The sequence below is a fragment of the Barbus barbus genome (genome assembly GCF_936440315.1).
Source record: "Barbus barbus genome assembly, chromosome: 47".
Lineage (NCBI taxonomy): Eukaryota > Metazoa > Chordata > Actinopteri > Cypriniformes > Cyprinidae > Barbus > Barbus barbus.
The window spans coordinates 9174083-9195247 of NC_136725.1; the positions used below are offsets into that span (position 1 = coordinate 9174083).

General features: G+C 36.6%; 1 protein-coding gene across 3 annotated transcripts in view; it reads right to left on the bottom strand.

The window, feature by feature from the left end:
- The window catches only part of LOC306865956 (disks large homolog 2-like), a gene marked incomplete at its 5' end in the record, with an annotated part of 212325 nt that overhangs the window by 173724 nt on the left and 17436 nt on the right, over nt 1-21165 (bottom strand). For 2 of the 3 annotated variants that reach the window (XM_079410830.1, XM_079410832.1), the window contains 2 exons: nt 15655-15720; nt 20400-20557. In XM_079410830.1, the coding sequence (XP_079266956.1) occupies nt 15655-15720; nt 20400-20557 (224 nt within the window). Of the gene's footprint in view, nt 1-12532; nt 12647-15654; nt 15721-20399; nt 20558-21165 lie in introns of those variants that run through there. The other variant, XM_079410831.1, reaches the window with a different exon arrangement.

A 21165-nucleotide genomic window follows, 5' to 3' on the forward strand; every position in this document is an offset into this window, starting at 1 on the left:
TCATGTGTTATGTCACTGCATACTAAGAGCTGATATTGCACCTGAACTTGGCGCAAAGGGGGTGAGAAAGAAAGAGTAATACAGACACTGAAATACAAGAGAACCCCTTCCTGCGTTTATACTCACACACACCCTTCTAAGCGGCCCCTGGCCAACATGAGCAGTTGGAATCCCCTGTACCAAGAAAAACACAGGGGACACTGAACTAACACTGCAAGGCTTACCAAGAATACACAGGGAAGAAACTCACAGACACAGAAATCTCAAATTATGCCGTGCATAGCTAACTGTTGCAGACCCAAAACATAGCTATTGACTGTAATAAAAACTACTTCAGAGACATCAGTGTTCATTGGAACAAACTATCATTCAGAAGTCTCTTATGCTCACCAAGGCTGAATTTATTTTATCCAAAATACATTAAAACAAAAATATTGAGAAACAATTACAATTTAAAGTTTTCTATTTTAATGTAGTTTATTCCTGTGATGACAAAGCTGAATTTAAGAATTTATTTGAGATAGAATTTATTTTGTACCATTATGATACACTTAACGAGTCCACGTTTAATTAAAAAAAATTAGCAAAGAAATGAAAGAAAAGGAAAAATACTGGTCAGAAGTGAATTTTTAAATACACGGTCCATCTATGCATTTAATAGTTTGGTAAGCATCTTCACATCAGGGACCTGATCACCCTGCTGAGTTTATTAAGCGATAATGACTGCCTGGCTGTACATTTCATAAGCATGCTGTCTATCTAAGTCAACAGAGCCGCTGTGGTTAGTTGTGAGGGTGCTGATAATTCACAAGATGAAGTTATTTTCATAAGCATGTTGCATGTTAAACCCAGAATGCTTTCTTCTTCCTCTTAAACAGCCTGTGAGGTGACAACATTAATCCTCTGGCTTAAGTCAAGTGTGAAATACAAAGAACGTTAAACCCTTGACAGACGCGCTCATCTTCAAAATGCTGACAGTGGAAAAGAAGAGAGAAGTCAAAGCTTCACTGCTCCACTCAGTCTATCTAGAGTTGGGTTTATTCTGCTCTGCTTTACTCTGCAAGTCATTTTACATTGGGCTGCGAGGGGCTGAAAATAGGTTAGCCGCATAATTGTCCACATCGGCAAAAATTGCACATGTAGTTGCGTAGATCTAATTTAAGCATCATATTATAATCTTTCCTTAATGACACTGTGCGGTAGATACAGCTTTTATATTCTTGAAAAGCTACTACAGTCTGGGTCCAAAAGCAGCACTCATCAAATGCCAGAGCTTGTCCGCTGAACTAAAACCACCAAAATTAAAATATGAGGAACAAAATATTTTGACATATGACAGGTGCCGTTTCATAGACAGACTTAATTACTTGTGCTGTTAAAATCATAACACAGGTAAAATCATACAGGTAAATTGTAAACTAAACAAATTTTTATATCTGAGTGATCTCTGGTGGCTTTAAAGAAGAGGGTTGAGGGTGAATACCAAGGGATCCAATTATATCCAACACAAGCTCAATATAAAAACATAAAACACTACATGAAAGTTAATAGAGAATTGATTGCGCCTCTGTATTTTTTATAATTATATAGCCTTGGTTTCCCTTTATAGTGGTTTTTTTTCTGTTTTCAAAAAGTTCAACAGTTCTGGATAGTGGTCTAATTAAGAGAAAATGAAAATGAAAGTTTTAGACAGACCTGACTAAAATAAATGATATCAAGTGAAAATTAATGCTACACCACCCTGTCAAGTCGAGAGATGTGAATAGGTTCTAGTGCTTTCTGAAGGCCAATCAGTTACGTATTATTAAGGTCACAGGGGCACCAAAAGATCCTATTCAAGTATGAGTGGCAGGTAAAATTATTGCTGGAAAATGCTATTTCATGCGTCACATGCATTTGTGCTGTACATTAGGAGCCTATCTTGACTTTTTAAGGACAAATGTCCGACCCCTGTGTGGCTGTAAGCAGGCAGACAGCTTCCTAAGAGGCCTTTGCAAATTACTGTGCTAAATGTTTCTATTCACAGCCTGTCAAAATTGATCCCTCTGACATACTACAGCATGTCAGAGCGTCTTATTCTCTGGACACCACATCCCTAAGAGACGCTTCCCCTCCTGGGACAGCCAGGGAGTGAAAGCAAACTGACAGCTACGTTACGGTTAAAGTGAATGTTACGCAGAACTAAATTGTACCGCATGTACATGTTAGCTCAAGGTGCTTTTCAAGAACATCTCAAATTTTAGCATCACTTTCTTTTATACCTCACCATCACCAATGCTAATCTTTTTCCTTTTCTACAAGTATAAAATCTGGAAATTAGCATGATCATGATTATATAATCATAGTAAAAGATTAATATTGTTAGGAATATTTGAAGTTTGTGATATGCAACAATCGATGTCAATGTATTTTTTTTTACAGTTAGAGTTAGTCTGTATTAGTCAAAATGTAACCATATAAAATCAAAAGAAATCATATTTTGGAAAAGAGTGTCAGATCTAGGTCAGATCTAGTTATACTGTAGGGACTAAATGTTTTCGCAAGTATAAGAATAATCGGTTACACTTTATTTTAAGGTGTCCTTGTTACAGTGTAGTTATACATTTAATATAACTACAGTGTACATAATAATTATACAATATAATATTTATATTATATATTAATTAACTACATGTACTTACTATATGGCTAGGGTTTGGCATAGGGTTACTTGCATGTAATTATGCATACTTGATTAAGGGTCTTAAGAGGATAACAGTAAGTACATGTAACGTGTAACAAGGACACCTTAAAATAAAGTGTTACCGAATAATCCCATATATAATTAAAACTTGATTTATTTTAATAAAATAAAACTAAAATTGTTTGATATATTTAAAAAAAATAATGATAATAAATAATGTCTTTGTGAAAATGTAAAAATTAAAATGCAGAAATGTTTGGGGAAAAAAGAAGAGACGATAAATGTGAAATCCTTGATAACAGTAACATGATGATAACAAATGTGTTTGTGTGTGACGTTGCATGACATCCCTCTCAATACCTAGGCCATGCAAATCCCCACCTAGGATCCAAGGGTACTCTAAAGTGCCTGGAGGCTGCGGCACAGACACATTCATTAACATACATCACACACTTCAGAGCACAAATCTGAGTGCTCAGAGTCTCCCATCACTGGATACACAGTGGACCTCCATCAGAGCAGCGCCACGCTCCTCTGCTGCCTCTGTACGTTCAGTAGATCACAGTTATTACCTCATTAAGAGCCTTACAAACAGCCTACTTCAAAACTCCTCAGGGTTGGGTAATCATGCCACTTTATGTGAGGTGTCAGTGGGAGAACTGGGGCAATCCTGCATTATAGTGTAACAATATAACCATTTCACTGTACCACTGTCACACTACAGGAGTTATTTCCCACAAAACTACAGGGAATCACATTTTTTGCCTATCCTGATATAGAATAGATTATGTAGCCAGCGGGGTTGCCGTAAACGCATAAGTGAGCATGTTAAAGCTACTAGTGGAAATTCCAGCACCAGAGTGAATTTCAGAAAAAAAAATGCTTTCAAACAGGTTTCCCAAGCATTTCCCCCATCTATCACGTTCAGATAAATAAGTAGCCAGTTAAAGGGTTTTAACGTGCAGAGCAAACACTCTCAAAGAACTTCATTTATCTCATTTAAAGGTCCTCTGCTACAGCCATCAAAAGTCTGCAACAAAACCACAGCCTTCAACAAGACATTTCAAACAGCCAGCTGTGAGCAATCTTCCTGTTATACACAGTCGGAAGGTCCCTGTTTTGTGTGATGACTATGATAGTTCTGTGCAATAAAGGTAATAGCTATTTAGACTATTTATTTGATGAATATCTGTCAATTAGACTAATGAAGGTTGAGTTTTGGAAAGCACTGTGAAAAGAGACACTGACAACATCTAAAATGAAAATCCTTTTCATATATGAACAACTTTAGATGTTTAGAAATGTTAACAAGTCTGTGCGTACAACAACTAATGAGATCAACTCAGAGTAACTTTTTGAAGTTTTATAAAAACATGTCTGGTCATTAACTTTTAAATCCATCATTATGCAAAAACATGAGGAGAGTCCTCGGCATGAAAGACCCACAAATGTACTACTTCATTTCTCTCCAGTGCGTTAGGAAATTAAATGATACAAAATGTGGATGATGCTGACTGTGACAAGACGATTGACAGGGCTGTTTAAAGTCGAAAAGATGCACGCAACTAAGCAATACGCAGTCCATTAAAGACGAAGTTATGACAAAGCAGCATGTTCCAAAGCTTGTCTATTTGCCTCTGCTACACACTCAGAAGCATGTACATTTTCTTCACAAAAGAGCACATACTTTTAGGGTATGATATTAAGTAGGTGAATTGGGAAAGAGGGCGGGGAGCAGCAGCTCATTTGCTTTTAAAGAGAGAAAAAGGGGCATTTACAGCATTAAATTATAAATGTTCTGTGGTCCATTTTGACCTGAGGGCTCAAATAGGTCCCCTTCAAACAGAAAAACGTTATTTTAAATTGCAACAATATTTCACGATATGACTTTTTACTGTATTTGTGATCAAATAAATGCAGCCTTCTTTAAAAAAAAATAAAATAAAACTTTTTTTTTTTTTTTATTACCGACTGTAAGAGATGGGTTGTTTTTTGTGATATGCTCAATGGATGAACATTTAGACTGGTGCAAAACAACATCACAATCTCCTGGGAAAGTACAAGAGAGGGGTTACACTGACCTTCAAGATAAGGTTGGAAACTGTTGTCGCTTGATCATCTAGGTGCAGAATTCTGGCACAATACACTTATTGCGAAACCTCAGAGATGTTTCTGAGTAAGGATTTCATCTTTTGGTAACTAAAACAAGTGCACCCAACTGGGAGGGGAAGCGAGTCTGGCCAACTTGCTTTCTCTCTCACTTGGAGGGTTGTTCTTAACTCGCACCTAATTTTGAAGTATAAGTGAATGCACGTCACCCGGCATTTCTCGGACAGGTGTTGGTCTTCTACTGTGACTGAAACGGGCTCCCCAGTCTTTTGAAGAGTGAAGATTATGGCACAGTTCTGAGGTTGTATATTGGTTATACTACTTTGCTTGGGGTTTTAGTTTTAGTGTATGCTCGAGTTAGTGTATTATTCATTCACGAATATTATCTTTTATACATGATCATTCATATATTATGCACTGGCTTATGATTATCCTTCTTTAATGTGTTTATTTTTGATTATCACTATTCTTTTATGAATTTACCTATGATCATTATCATTATTACTGATATCAGCTGTGTATCAACAATAAACAGCTGTATTTGCTTGATTAGTATGGTGTACGGACCTTTTATTGACACCTTCTCTCGCCGAATTAGCACCTCACTGGTCTCACATCAGTTTTGAAAACCAAAACAGAAACCATACTAAAACACCTAAACTTTTCAATGGAAGTGTATTTTAGCGATGTTTATAAGGTTGTAGAAAATCCACATGCATAACATTAACAGCAGCTTAAATCACTACAGAATTTAGCCATTTTCTTGACCCTTTGCTTACTAAATGAGCTAAATTCAACTGTCTAGTCTTCATACTTGGCCTTATGTCACTGCAGAGCTCTGAAAATATCTACTGTCCCAGCCCCGCTGCACATCTTTAGCTCTGGTACATCTTCAAATGCAATGAGAGGATTAGGGTGGGCGCACAGAAAGGCTTTTCTACAACTCTGAACTCAGCAGTACTGCAAAGCTACTCACCCTGATCTAGAGAGAAGCATCACATTCACAAGACATTAACCCTAGGAATAATTCAATTTATGTTACTCTACAGGGTGCACCATACAAGGCTGATGGCAAAACATTTTGGGAGGGAAAAACAGTGTTCCATTTTGTCCCTACTTTTTTAATGACTTTCTAGAAAGAGAGCCTTCTGCTCCAAACCAAAGTAAGTAAATAAGAGTGAAACTCAAAATAAGGATGAGCTAGTATTATCTGAAAGCTGAAACGATGCCATAAACACAAACAATGAAAATCAATCCAGTTTTTGTTAAAATTCTGATTTAGAAAATTCACAGCTCTAGATTTTATTTTTAATTTCCAATAGTGCTGTCAAATTACAAAATAAACGTTTTTTGTTTACATAATATATGTATGTGTACTGTGTATATTTATTATGTATACATAAATACACACATGCATGTACTGTATATTGTAACAAAGTTCGTAGGTCGGGAAGAAGGAGGCGGGAACCGGCAAACATTCAACGATTTAATAACAAAATAAACAAACGTAAAAGTACAGCGGCAGCCCCTCACGGACGACTGCCGCACACAAAACACAAAATAATATCCAGGCCTGGTCCTCTCTCGTCTTCCACTGTCGTCACTCCTCCTTTTATCCTTCCGGAGCTCCTCCGTGGGACTCGAGACCGGTGAGTGTCGCAGGTGTCGCTCATTATCATTAACTCCACCGGCCTCGCTCCGTTCCCACGGCTCTCGGCCCCGCCCCACTCACCACATATATATTTCAGAAAAATGTTGTTTACATATTAAATATATTTCTTTATAATATACATTATATAAATATAAATATAGTCGTGTAAATACAGTCATGGCCAAAAATATTGGCACCCTTGGTAAACATGATCAAAGAAGGCTGTGAAAATTAATCTGCATTGTTAATCCTTTTGATCTTTTATTTAAAAAATTCACAAAAATCTAACCTTTCATTGTAGAATAACAATTTCACAACATATCAATTCACCATCCTGTGAAATATCATTATGAAATAAATGTTTTTCTCTAATACACGTTGGACAATTATTGGCACCCCTAGAAATTCTTATGACTAATATATCTCTGAAGTATATTCCCATTCATATTCACAATTTTGAGCACTCCAGGGTGATTATGAACATGAAGTTATCCAGCCATGGCTTCCCGATTCACAGAAATATAAATAGGAGGGAAAACAAAGCCCAAATTCCCTTAATCGTCCATCACAATAAGAAAAACCAAAGAATGTATTTCTGATGTGCAGCAAAAGATAACTGAGCTTCACAAATTAGCGAAGTGGCTTTACGAAAAGAGCTAGAGCAGAGAAAATTCCCATTTCCACCATCAGGGCAATAATTAAGAGTTTTCAATCAACAGAAAATATTACGAAACTGCCTGGAAGAGGACATGTGTCTATGTGATATGATATGCGTCTTGATATCTACTGCATCTATCTTTAAAGTTGGGTGGATTCTGATAGGATGTCAATATTTTTATCGTCCATCAATTGAAAAAAAATGAGTACTGAGAGTGACTGCAAAGATATTGTTCCTCTGTGTCATTACTGTTAAAGCTGTAGCGTGAACTTCCCTATTTTCAGAACGATTATTAAACTTTAGCATTATAGTTATCAGCCTTGGTGTGAACGGGACTTTAAGCCATAAAGTGTTAAACCTCAAAAAAACTCAAAGCGTGTGGGCAATGTCCATTGCAAATTTTCCACCTCAGCCTGAATGAATCAACAGAAGAATTGCAGACATGTTGAACTCTACCTAAAGCTACAGAGAGACGAGATCGAGTGGCCTCGTGGGCCAGCAAAAATAAATCAATGAGTGTTTCCTACGCAGATGAACCCTATATTCCACACTGTCCAGCGGAGGAGAGGAGGGCGAACAGAAAGGGTTGCCCTGCTGGGGTGGAGGCAGAGATCGTCATTACATCACCTTTGTCCAAGCCACTAAAAACAGCTGCGATGGGGGACTGAAACACACACATAAACACCCAGCGTCACACAGCGTGTGTGTGGGATGATATTCTCTCAGCCATAACCTACTGAGTGCATCCTGCAAACTATTACGTAACATTAACTACCCAAAAGAGAGTGGAGGAAGTCACAGAAAGAGTGAGAGAGATGCACATATATTGTTGCGTGCATTTGAAGTAGAGGGAGGGGGTGGAGGGCGTTGGATGTGCGTGTACACTTCACTTACTTAAAATAGAGGGAACTCACACGAAATATTTACAGCCAGAGTGAAAAAAAAAAAAAAAAAACCTGACAACGGCATTGTTGGAGGAAAGACTTCCTGTGATGAAGCACAGCATAATGACTCTCAGCGTGTACAATATAATTGGCTCTTGTGAGGGAGGATATTCCCTTAACAAGATCCTGTTCTCTCAGCGACTGTCTTTCTCCTGATGATACAATGACAGGTTTATGACTTTCTGAATCTGTATTTTTATGCAGACATCTAAATCTCCGTACTGATTGCAATGGCACTCATGTGGGTGATACAAGCTCCAATTTAGCTTGCAACATCCTGCCTTCCCCATAATTTCAATAAAACTTTGATATTTTATGGAAAAAATAAATAAGAATACTTATGTATAATACATACAAATAATAAATGTGCTTCAAAGGTGTAGAAGTGTTTTAAATTATCTTGTAATCAGCTTTATGGACAAAACAAATATAAACAATCAAACAATAGGGGTCTCATACAAATTGGGCCAACTTTTAGTCTTGGCATCTGTCAGCAGCTACAGGCAAAAGAGAAAAACTGCTTTCTGCAGGCCAAAGATGTATCTGTTCTTTCCATCTAATGTTCTCACTCGTATTTCACCTTTTCTACCAGATGGAGGGGTTCACCCTATGAGTTCTGAGTTGTGCTTCCCAGGGTGCCACAGATGAGCCAGATCTCTGTCAACAGCATCATTATACTGCTAAATTGCTACAAACCAGGATCGTGCTCTTTTAACCACAAAGCTCATTGCTTCCTAAACGAGTCTAGTTGTTTTCTTGAGCAGTTGGCCTCTTACGGTCTCTATGTATCTTGTGCAACTGGGGTCAGCAGTAAAAATGACTTAGTTTAATAGAAATAACAGAAATAACTATTTTCAATATTATGGCTGACATGGGAAGCACGAAGGAGTCAGTAAAGACTTAAGAGAAAGGCCCTGAAAGGGGAAAAAAACAGAAAAGCAAAAGGCATCAGTGTTTAAGTAAATAGTGTTCATAAAAAAAAAAAATAGTGTACAACTCTAACTGGGTTTAGCCTACTTATTGGGACAGACAAATGATGTCTGGGACCCTGGTATGACACACTTAATTGCTATCAATACATTATGTATTGGGCTACACTGGCAACTTGCTCTCTACATCTCTGTGTACCTTAAAACTAAAGTGAATGTATATTTCTAAGAAAAACTTGACCTAGCCACTCAGAGCACAGAAAATACCTGTCTTTCATAAGACAAGAATGATGATTCACAAAGTCCAACTGAAGAAAAAAAGCTTAAAATAATTCCTGTGGGTGACTAAGGAATTGAAAGCAAAAATCTGAGTAAGCAACTCAGCTGGGACTGATTGCATTTATTTAATAAAAAATTGAGTAAAAACAATAATGTTGTGAAATAATATTGTGAAATATATATTACTATTGAAAACAGCGTTTTTCTATTTAAATATTATTTAAAATGCAAATTCTTTAGTGAGGAGATGGTCACAGTTTTCAGTGTCTCGTGATTCTTCAAGAGATCATTTTAATATGTTGATTTGATGTTCAAGGAACATATCTTATTATTGTTAATGTTAATATTTTTGTTGAACCTGTAATACTTTAAGGTGTCTTTGATGAACAAAGTTCAAAAGAACATAGCTCACAGTATTTAGTTATTTATTATTAATAATCCATCTTTATCATCTTTTCCGATTGATTTATTGTTGAATAATAGTATTATTTTCTTTAAAATATATAGGTATATAGGTATTACAATCACTGCACCACCTGTTTCCAGGGGTATAGGAAAAACCATTGAAGATGACATATTAATTAGTCATTTTTATAGGGGTTATAAAGTTTATACAAAATACACTTGACCATTTAATAATCAGCATTAAGGTGCTTGCCATTCAGTTGTAGTAGGACCACATTTGGAATTCACCGCACAGAGCCAAGCTGCCCACATTACCATCACAATGGCACTTCTAGCATTGATTCAACAAAGCACGAAAATACAAACATTAATATTTCAGTTCACAGGATGGTGAATTGCAGCTGCAACACTGACTGTGAATGAGAGAGATAGCTGTCTACACAGTAAGCACAAGCCCTCCCTCACTGACAAGTCTACAGAGAACATTAAACTGAAGAGAGATGCAAAGATCAAATCACTCATATTGTATATTTAGAAGCATGAAAACAGAGCAGCTCTGCTCCAGTGAAATAAACCCCATTAGCCCAAGTACTACTGGCAGACTGGCACTCTCAATCCTTTAATGCCACTCAAAGGTTCTTCCTGTCCGGATACCTGCACCAGCGAAGGCGGGAAAATCCGATAAAGCCTTGGACCGTTTGTTGATGGACTCACCATCAATAATGTATTCCACTAGCACTGTGTCTGGCTCCAGCGGTTGGTGAGGAGCTAAAAGCCCCATTGCCTACGGAGAGGCTCGTTATCTGTGGATGCAAGTTTCCGACAAGTTTACGCCTTGATGGCTCCACAGAGCCAGCGACGTGGGATTAAGCCTGATTCAATACAACACTCTAATGCAACACGTAAACCAATAAACACACGGACATTAAAAAGTCCATTTTAAAAGAAATATCTAGGAAACACGAAACAAACACACATACTCACACCTGGAAGGACAAAAAAAGCTTCTTCCCTTTCATACTCCATTCAATTCTCATCCGCTTCCAGCTCTCCTTACCTTAGTTGTGACAATACACAGACAATCCATCCTGAGCCAAAAAGCTCAAGCTAGTTTCCCCTTCATCAGCACCACATTAACAAATTGAAAGAGCTAACAGAGGAGAGAGAGACTGAAAGGGAGAGGAACGAAGGCACAGCTGGAGCTAACGCTGACAGAGGCGAGAGTCCTCTCTCTGCGCAGGCATGGTCTTGCCGTAGTCCTACAGCCCGGCGCTTGTTAGCGCTATCCGCTGCTCAGCCGCATGGCTGGGGCTCAGACTGCTGCCTCTGCTGCTGCTGAGATCACAGAGCATCCCTCCTCCTCTGGAGCTCGCCACACACGCGCACACCCATGAGCGAGAGAACAGACGCGCTGGTCCCTTGCAGATGAGAGAGCTCAGAGAATCTGCACTACGATTGGAAAAATAGCTATTGTAGTCGCTGTTTGTCGTGGGAGAGTTTTGATTTTTCCTCCTTTGGTTCTTTGAGGCAGAGCTAAGCTGATTCCAAGCCAGTTGTGCAGATAAATGAAGTGTAAGAATGGGCAGTTTGGAGAGTTTAAGAGAGGGGAGTGAGTAAGCAGTTCACGCTGACCTTGACAACATCAATCAAGGTTTATTTTGGGGCGTCTTGGAAAACCACCGAACCGTTGGTAAGCTCAAATATCCTGCCTTTTAAGTGCACAGGGCTAGCGAGCAGGCACATGACAAAGAGACAGCAGTCACAGAGGAAACTGCAGCAATGCTTCAGCAGCGATTGGCACATCAGGCCTGATCCATCACACATCTGTTCTTTATATCAAGACCTTTCCCAGTACTTTAAATGAATAAACAGACCGCAGTCATAAAATAACAACCATGAAGTGTTTATGTCCTGTTGAAAAATAAATAAAACGGTCTTGAGAACGAAATGTGACCATAGCAGGGGCAATTTCAATCTTGAGAGGATCTCAGACATAGTGTAGAGGAATGAGAACAATGAAGATTTGGGGTCATATGAAAAGGAGGCTACTTTACCAGAAATGGTTAAAATTACTCCATAAGTGAGCCAATCACTAGAAAAGGTTTGTTTACAGCTGAATGGAAAGTTTACTCCAAAATGGAAATGTTGTCATTATTTACGCAACCTCATGTCATTCCAATACTGCATGTTTTTATTTTTTGCTTCTTTTTAACACAGCAAAAAGTATTTTGGAAGAATCGTAAGACAGTAAATAATATCTAATCATGATTTTTCTATGTATAAAAGTATAATATAAAAATAAACATAATATAAATAAAATATATAAAATTATAAAAGAGCTTCAGGCTTGCTGTGTTTGTAGCACTATATAATAATAATAATAATAATAATAATAATAATAATAATAATATTAATACTGCTATATGGAAAAATAAACTCTAGAGTTGTGAATGAATCATTTAGTTCAACATGCTGGGGAACCCTTTGAAAAATGAGATGATACACCTCAAAATAAATTCAAATTAAAGCAATCAATCAAATTAAATACAATTGAAACTGCTTCTTGGAAAAATAGCTTGGAATAAAAACTCAAAGAATCAAACTCAAAAGAATCAAAGGAACACTATGCACTGCTGTTGCATGTGTAAAAATAAAAAAAATCTCTGTTCAAGGAGAAAAAAAGAGCACACAGCATACCTGTACAAATACAAATACACATTTCTACAAAGCATCTTCAAGCACTTAAAATTCCACCTGGCTTTCCAGCTGATGACCACCGGATTGTCTGGCACGGAGCAGTAGTTCTTAAAGTAACATTACTATTTCCCAGATCTGCTATCTTTCTTATCTTGCTCATTTTCTCGTCAGTCTTACCTGCTGCCTGTACACTGCCAGCTCCTCCAATTCCAGCTCCTCGCAAAACAGCACCCTGATCATGGCTTTCATTCTGCATCTAGCATCTCAATAGCCTCTGCACACATTATGTCTACATCTCGCTTCTCATGCACGCACACAAACACACACACGCTAAAGCCCTTCAGCAGATGGGCCTCAAAGCCGCTTTGAGTGATCACATTATAGACCGAGTGCTTTAACTTCCTCTCCACAACACTTTCCCACAGACATGTGGGAATAATTAAGAAACGAGGTCGTCAGGACATTGAGACAGTGGCTCTTACGCTCAAACGTGAACTTGGCGAGGAGAATCTTTGTTTTAGTGCCAAGTTCTGTTTTATGTTCTCCTTACATGAACTCTCAGCAAACTATTAGCACACTGTCCACTATGCTAACAATGCTAACCCTGTTTCCAGAAGAGAGGCCCCTCACAATCTTGAAAGTTTACAAAAATTAATAAAGGACTAGAACAGGGCTCTAAAAAAACAGAACAATTTTGTCAGTCTATTAAAAACATTTTTAAAAAGCCCAAAGTTTTGTATGGTAGTTCATATAATTTTTTATTATCATTGTTTTTCTTTGTTTTAGGCATAATCCTCATTACATTTTGATAGATGTATGTGTACAACATGACAAAACTATGTCAATGGAGCAAGAAAAATTCAAAAGATATGTTATACAATATTATACAAATTTTTTTTTACAAGTCAATTTATTTTGTTTAATAAAAGTTTAAATATTTCTTACTGACAACTATACAGATTAAGGAAATTATTTTGGTGGTGCACATATTAGTCTAAATACAACTCAACTGATTCTGAGAGTTAAAGTTATGTTATATATATGTATAAAGTATTTTCTTTGTAACTACTAAGAGTTTAAGCTTATCATTCAAGCCCTCTTTACCCTCATATCACCCATGCCCGGGTCAGCAGGACAGACCCGCAATCCATACTACATGTTTTTCTAATGAGAACAACGATATACATAAAGTAAACCTCTTGGGTAAGCAAGATTAAGACTTTTTATTTTGGCCTGAGGCTTTGTGTCCACAACTCCCTCGCTATTTCAGCGTAAGCTCATTTTCTACGGATGACTCTGATTTAGCAGGATACAACATTGCAATCCGACTCAACAACAAAGCTATGTGTATTGTGTGTGTGTGTCTGTATGAGCACCGAATGCACAGAGCAGCTATAAACACAGACGACACACCTGCGGGCACTGCTGCTCGCTCATGTGTGCAGACGTGACATCTGCAGAGACTCTGTGTGTGAGAATCTACAAACCAAGTGACCTCAAGACACTCAGGTGTCCCACTTGAGAAACAAAAGAGGGAATCGCCACAGATTCATTCAGAAAAAGCAAAAGCTCTCGTTTCGACCTCCACCCTGCTGTCTGGACTTCCACAGATCTGTATTATTCCAGCTATATTTGGATTTGTCTTTGTGCCTGTCTATAATTGGCTCTGCCCTCTTTTCAAAAACATAAAAGCCACGGATGTCTAAAACTCAGAGTCCTTGGTTTGGTCTTGAGTATATGTGGGTCACTCATAACACAGATCGACAAACTGAAGGCTCATATTGTTACAAAGCACAATTGAATTCACACTGACACAAGGTCAGCGTAATTACACAGTACATTGCCCTCTATGACATGGGCTGAAATAGTTTTCATTTTGAAATGATCCTAGCTCAGAAACAGGTTTTTATGTGTTTTTGCATGTACGAGTATTTCTCACAGCTAGGTAAATGCTGAGAGCATTAGACAGTGGTGGCAATTACGGGAGATCAACACGCCTCCGAGATGGGAGCTGTGCTGGCAAAAAAGGGCAGAAAAACAGGCTCCACACACACACAAATACACAGCTAAAACTTCAACGCTAGCCACCCATTAACAGTGCATACAGACAAAGGACGCAAGACACATTTTAAATCCCTCTGTTCCAAAGGTTTCCCAAACCCATTTTATTTTAAATGCTGAATGCTGAGAATGCATTAAAAATGTCAGATCTTCAAACTTTTGGACTCAAACTTTTCTGAGAAGGTAGATGTTTTAATGAGGTGAAAGCTTATCTTAATTTCAAGTTTTTTTTTTCTTTCTCTCCCATTTTTAAATTCCCCATGGAGCATGGAGTTCCCTTGCGAGATAGTGTAGAGGTAATTAAGAAAGCTTTCTCCAAGAGAGGACGAGTCTCTCATGAACGCCGCTGTCACCGATCAGCTCCGCTGAACAGATAACTTCCACATTACAGTTAAATACTACAATAAGCTTTCTTTCAATAATTTCTCAGATAAACAACAACTCTGAATTTTCCCAAATGAACTCTGAGTGAGCCAGACAGAGGACTTGTGTGTTAAGGGATGAGAATAAAGACAACATGAAATGGATTTGCAGTGCCAAGTGTGACTAAATATTTAACAGGAAATAATATTGGGTAGGACTTTTATTAAACATTATTTGATTGGCTCATCGACCGAATATGATATAATTGATTCATATTTAGGGAGATATTTAGGAAGAAAATCACATGAAGACCAATGATATTTATTTTAAAAAGTAAATAGGATTCATTTTGATTTGTGCTGCCTTTAAATGTGTGCCACAAGCTAAAATGTAAAATGTATGTAAATGTAAAATGTAATGTAAAAACGAACAACAACAAAAGCTCATTCAAAATATTAATAAATATTATAATAGTATGTAAATAATATGGTTTTCAATACTATTTCTTATACACTCTAGACCCAGCAGTACAAACAGTAATAGTATATAAACTGACAAACACTCAAGCAATGTGACAAACACTCAATGTTCCGGCCTTTTGATTTTGACAATGGATTGCTATGTTATGAAAAACTCATCTTAAAACCTCTCACTGTTTAATCGATATAGCACTTATCAACAGTCTGATGATTTATATCCTCCAAATGGATATAAATCATCCGGTGGAGGTAAGGGAAAAACCTCTCTGCCTGCATTACTCATGCGAAGTTGGTGTAAACACTGCCATATGACAATCTGCATCTGTCAGAATACTGAACAGAATGTGGAAAGACTGTGTGTGTGTGTGTGTGTGTGTGTGTGTGTGTGTTTCTCACCTCTGTATTGGTGCTTCCTGCAGCAGGCTCTTCTACTGTCAGCTCCATGTGACTCCCTTCTCTCAGCTGAGGACAAAAACACACTCTTTCAGATGAAAACACTCTCTAACGTCTGGTACATTTGAGTGTCTTAAACAAGAAGAAAAATATTGATATTCTTGATATTCATTCAAACAATATGACAAAAATCAAATGAGCTGTTGATTTTCATGAGCATGGCTGATATTCAGACTAAAAGCATGATTTTGAGTGCAATATTGCTTTTATACATTAATGTTTAATTTAAAACATTTTATCTGTAGTCACATAATTAAGTTGAAATTCTGCAAGGAAATTCTGTCCACAAATAATATATAAGGCAAGCTGAAGAGAGAGCCAGACACATCAGTCTAAAATTCACAAACACAACACTTACATAACAGTGCAATAACAGCCAACCGTAGCAGCACAAACACAGAGAGCACTCACACACATACACCTATTTTGTTAAGTACTGTGTACAAGGCTGCATTTTTTGAATACATAACTTAAATACAGTAAGTAATATTGTGAAAAAATATTACAATTCGAAATAACCATTTCTATTTTAATATATTTTAAAATGTAATTTAATAATGGCTAAGCCTTCAGTCACACAAGATCCTTCAGAAATCATTTTAATATGCTGATATGATGCTTAAAGAAATGATTCATTATTATTATTGTTGAAACTAATTTTTTGAATAATTGAAAATTCAAAAGAACAGTATTTAAAACGGACATCTCTTTTAAATTTTGTAAATTTTAGTCAATTTAATACATCCTTAATGTAAGTATTAATTTATTTTAAAAGAAATGACAGTGACAACTGGCAAACAATGGCATTAACATAAGAAGTGCATTGATTTTTGTGAATTTTATTATGTAATAGCTAACTTGTTTTGAATGTCAAAGTTTAAATGTTCAGTGAGGTCATCTACATATTTAAAAATGCTGATGTCATCACGTCCTTGTGTCTTATGAGACCATGAGACAGTGGGATCAAGACACACAGCTCACACAGAGACAGCTTCCCCCTAGTGGCTGGATGCAAAAAAAATACTGAATATACATTGTCGACTGCATGTGCAATGGTACAATAAAACAAATATTGATCAACCTGACAAAATACTACACAATAAATAAAAACACCAAGCAATATAGGAATATATAAATCATATTTCAGACTTGGAAACCTTGTATGCTTATTTGAAACTGAGATTAAGTTTTGTATTTAATTATGCAGTTATTTAAAATACAACAAGCTTATCTTAATCTTTGTGCTCTGCATTTTTTTAAATGCAATCCGCTGAGCAACAAGAATCTCGTCTGAGGCCCTTTTCAATCCAGTATCTCACGTTCTCAGTAAATTGGATTCATTAATCACATGACGTCTCTAGTACACTTGTACCATTTTATCAGTATGTGTTTGACTGACATGTTTTATGCTTTTGTAAGTGCTGATGTGTCAGCAGTCCTGAGCAATGCTGCAGAATTCACCAGCGTCTGAGAAGACAAAGAGAGCTGCCTACATACAGCTCTGTGGAGCCATTTGTATTCTTCAGATATCTACAGCTTCATTCACTGCCTTTAATTATACTGTCACAGGTCTTTTCCACTCAACGTCATCACAGCCTCAAACACTTACAGCACATACAGCTTTTCCAGCATTTTAAGAGAAAATTAAAAAGAAAATCACATGAGATTTTCCATAAGAACCCTAACCCTAACCCATAAGAACAAGATTTCTTTAATGTCTATATTTTCTCCAAGAGCAGCATCAAGATTAAATAGCAATGGAAGAATAAATCTGGAAGATTAAAACCTCTATATTTTCACTGTACTGCATGTCATTTTTATGTACATCAATGTCTACTTTATGTCTCCAAAAACAGCAAAGTAAAACAACGAGCAGTCACTGAAGTTACGAGAGACTCCAGAGTTTTGTCAACTGACTCTATACTGAGAAATAAAACCTCCCCCAAGGGGACTGTCCTCTCTTCAACTGGCCAACACAACAAGCTATAGACTTCAGAAAGATTCAAAATAAACCATCAAATTACTTTTAGCTTGAACACAGAGTATTTTGACATGAGGGACACATGCAGTCAGTCGCCTAGACTGGCAGAGTTCTCCGAGGCAGAATGGGGCGTGGCCTCTCTGAACAAACATGCTATCTACAACTTTTACTTTTTATTATAGAAATAGAAATATCTAAATATTGTATATAGAAATATAACATTTTCCTTAAATATATACATGCATGTGTGTGTATTTACAACCCGAATTTCAGAAATGTTGGGACGTTTTGTATATTTAAATAAAATGAAAGCTAAAAGAATTTCAAATCACATGAGCCAATATTTTATTCACAATAGAACACAGATAACATAAATGTTTAGGTAACACTTTATTTCGATAGTCCACTTTAGACATTCTACTAACAGCAAGTAACTTTGCAACTACATGTCAACTAGCAGTCATTAGAGCATTAGTAGACTGTCTGCTTAATAACTTCTAACACTTTATTTTGATGGGTTCACAACATACAACATACTGACTATTAGAAACTTTGCAAGTATATGTCAACTTATTCTACTAACCCTAAACCTGAGAGTTAGTAGACATGTAGTTGTAAATTAATGAGAATTAGTTGACATGTAGTTATAAAGTTACTTATAGTTAGTAGAATGTCTAAAGTGGACTATCGAAATAAAGTGTAACCAATGTTTAAACTGAGAAATTTCACAATTTTATGCACAAAATGAGCCCATTTCAAATTTGATGCCTGCTACAGGTCTCAAAATAGTTGGCATGTTTATCATGGTGTAGCATCTCCTCTTCTTTTCAAAACATTTTGTAGACGTCTGGGCATCGAGGTTATGAGTCTCTTGAGTTTTGGTTTTGGAATTTGGTCCCATTCTTGCCTGATATAGGTTTCCAGCTGCTGAAGAGTCTGTGGTTGTCGTTGACGTATTTTTCGTTTAATGATGTACTAAATGTTCTCTATAGGTGAAAGATCTGGACTGCAGGCAGGCCAATTCAGCACCTGGACTCTTCTACTACGAAGCCATGCTGTTGTAATAGCTGCAGTATATGGTTTTGCATCATCCTGATGAAAAACACGTCATCTGGAGGGGAGCATATGTTGCTCTCAAACCTTTATATACTTTTCAGCATTCATAGTGCTTTTCAAAACATGCAAGCTGCCCATACCAAAATATTGCATACTAATTTTCCAAGCATATTCTTGCCAATATGGAGATTTAATTTTCTTTTAAACTTTGTTTCCAATCTCCTTCTGCTATTTTATTGTCTAATTCAATTTCCTATTTTGTTTTAATATTATATAAACCCCCATCCTTAATTTCTTTGAAAATATTAGTTATTCATCCTATTAAGTTATATAGTCTATTAATTTCACTAACTTTTATCATAAAACGCAACAGGTGGGTGAATATCATCTAAAGATTTTATTTTAATCTCATCCTTTAGATAACTTCTTATTTGAAGACATTTGTAAAATAACTTCCCAGACAATACATATTTTTTTCTCTATGCTCTCAAATGTCTCATCTCATTGTCTCCGTAAATTTGATAAAATCTTTTAAGTCCTTTGCTAGACCTTAAGGTAAGGTTTGGCATGTATGTATGTATGTATTAGGACAGAAAAAGTTACACACTAGGTTTTAATAATTCTGTTATTATTAATACTTGAAAATGTATAAACACTGCATAACAAACTGCAATAATCAATGTGCCAATACTTTCATCTAACAAATACATTTAATATTTGTATTGCGCTACTCACGGGATGTTTTCTTTGCTTTGACTTTGTATGTAATCTACCAGCACAAATAATTAAATAAAATAAAAATAATTAAATTAAATTTGCTTTTGGTGTCCACTGTCAGGATTATGGACTGTTTTGTGTGTTTTGCTCCCCATGTGTTCTGTGACCCAGTTTCTCCCTCATGTTGACTGTATTATTTGATTCCAGGTGTGTCTCCTTAGTTCCCTTGTTATCCTGTCTTTAAAAGCCCCAGTCCTTTCAGTTAGTGTTTGTCGGTCCTTGAATTGTCTTCCCTGCCTGTGATCTGTGTTACCTTCTGGATATTAAAGACTCTAATTGTGAATTCTCCGTGTTTCCTCATCTCCTCGTTCTCTTGCTCCGTGTTCCCTGAGAGAACTGTGACATCCACACACCATTAGTCTTTAATTCTAATGAAGGGCCAGCCCAGACAGAAGCTATAAATAGATGACTGTGAATTAAATGCCAGAAGCCAGGTAGTTTAATGTGCAACCAAAATACCAAAAATAAAAATAATAAAACCTTCTTGCATAATGCAGGACTTTTAAATATAAACAAGCCCAAAATTCACTGTGAGTCTTATTTTGAAAAGTCTATGTTTCACTATTACTGGCTGCTCATTCAAAAAGATGAACACCATAACACCATAAAGTAAACATTGTCATAAGCAATTGCTTGGTATCAATGCACGGGATCCATTTATTGTGAACTGTTCTGAAATAATTAGGCTAGCCTGTAGAATGTACTATGCAGCGTTTTAATTTGTACATGCAGTACTCATTGTTTATTTAATGAAATCATGGACTTTTGAAGTTTAACAATCACTTTAGGCAGTATCACAATTTTCCATACTCTAATTTAAGACCTCCTAAAATGATAATTAAAATGTTTGTTATACTTTTTGTTTTTGTCTCACCTCTGACGGTGTGGAGGCTGGCTGCGGACCCTCTGTGGGTGAGGTTGAGTTGGTGGCAGTGTGTTCCCACTGCTCAGCCATGTGATTCACCTCCACCAGCTTCTGCTCACAGCTCTTCTGAGAGTTCAGCAGGGTCACTTCATAAAACTCCTGGATATCTATGCAAGAGAGAGAGAGAGAGAGAGAAACACACTATAAATGTCTTTTTAATACCTACTCAAACTCTGTAGTAGTTTCCACACTACACTTTGCCTACTTTTTTTTTTTTTTTTGATCAAAAAACAACAATCTGTAGCTGGCAGCAGATCAAATTAAATACAGGCAATTTATTAGATTGATTCATTGGCATTTAAATGAATCCAGCACAGTAAGAAAAGGAGGTTGAGAGAGCGAGACAGAGAATGAGCAGGCAAACACATGCTTGTTTATTCAGAAAATGAAAGCTGCAGATTTGAGTGGCAGCCATGGTACAGATTAATTTGTGTTTCTGGGTCAAAAAGTGTGATTAGACACAAATTTCTAGCTAGCTTAGTCAAACAGTCTCCAAGTCAAATCATAATGTGAAAATATATAGGGCTTTCCATTAATTTACACTCCATAACTTCACAACAACTAAGCAGTTATTTACATAAATATAAGATGTGTAGGAACATTTTAAATAGGTCATGAACTGAGAAATCCAAATTCCCTTAATATTTAATAAAATTAATAAATTTATTATTATTATTATTATTATTATTAATCCCTTAATAAATTCCCAAATTCT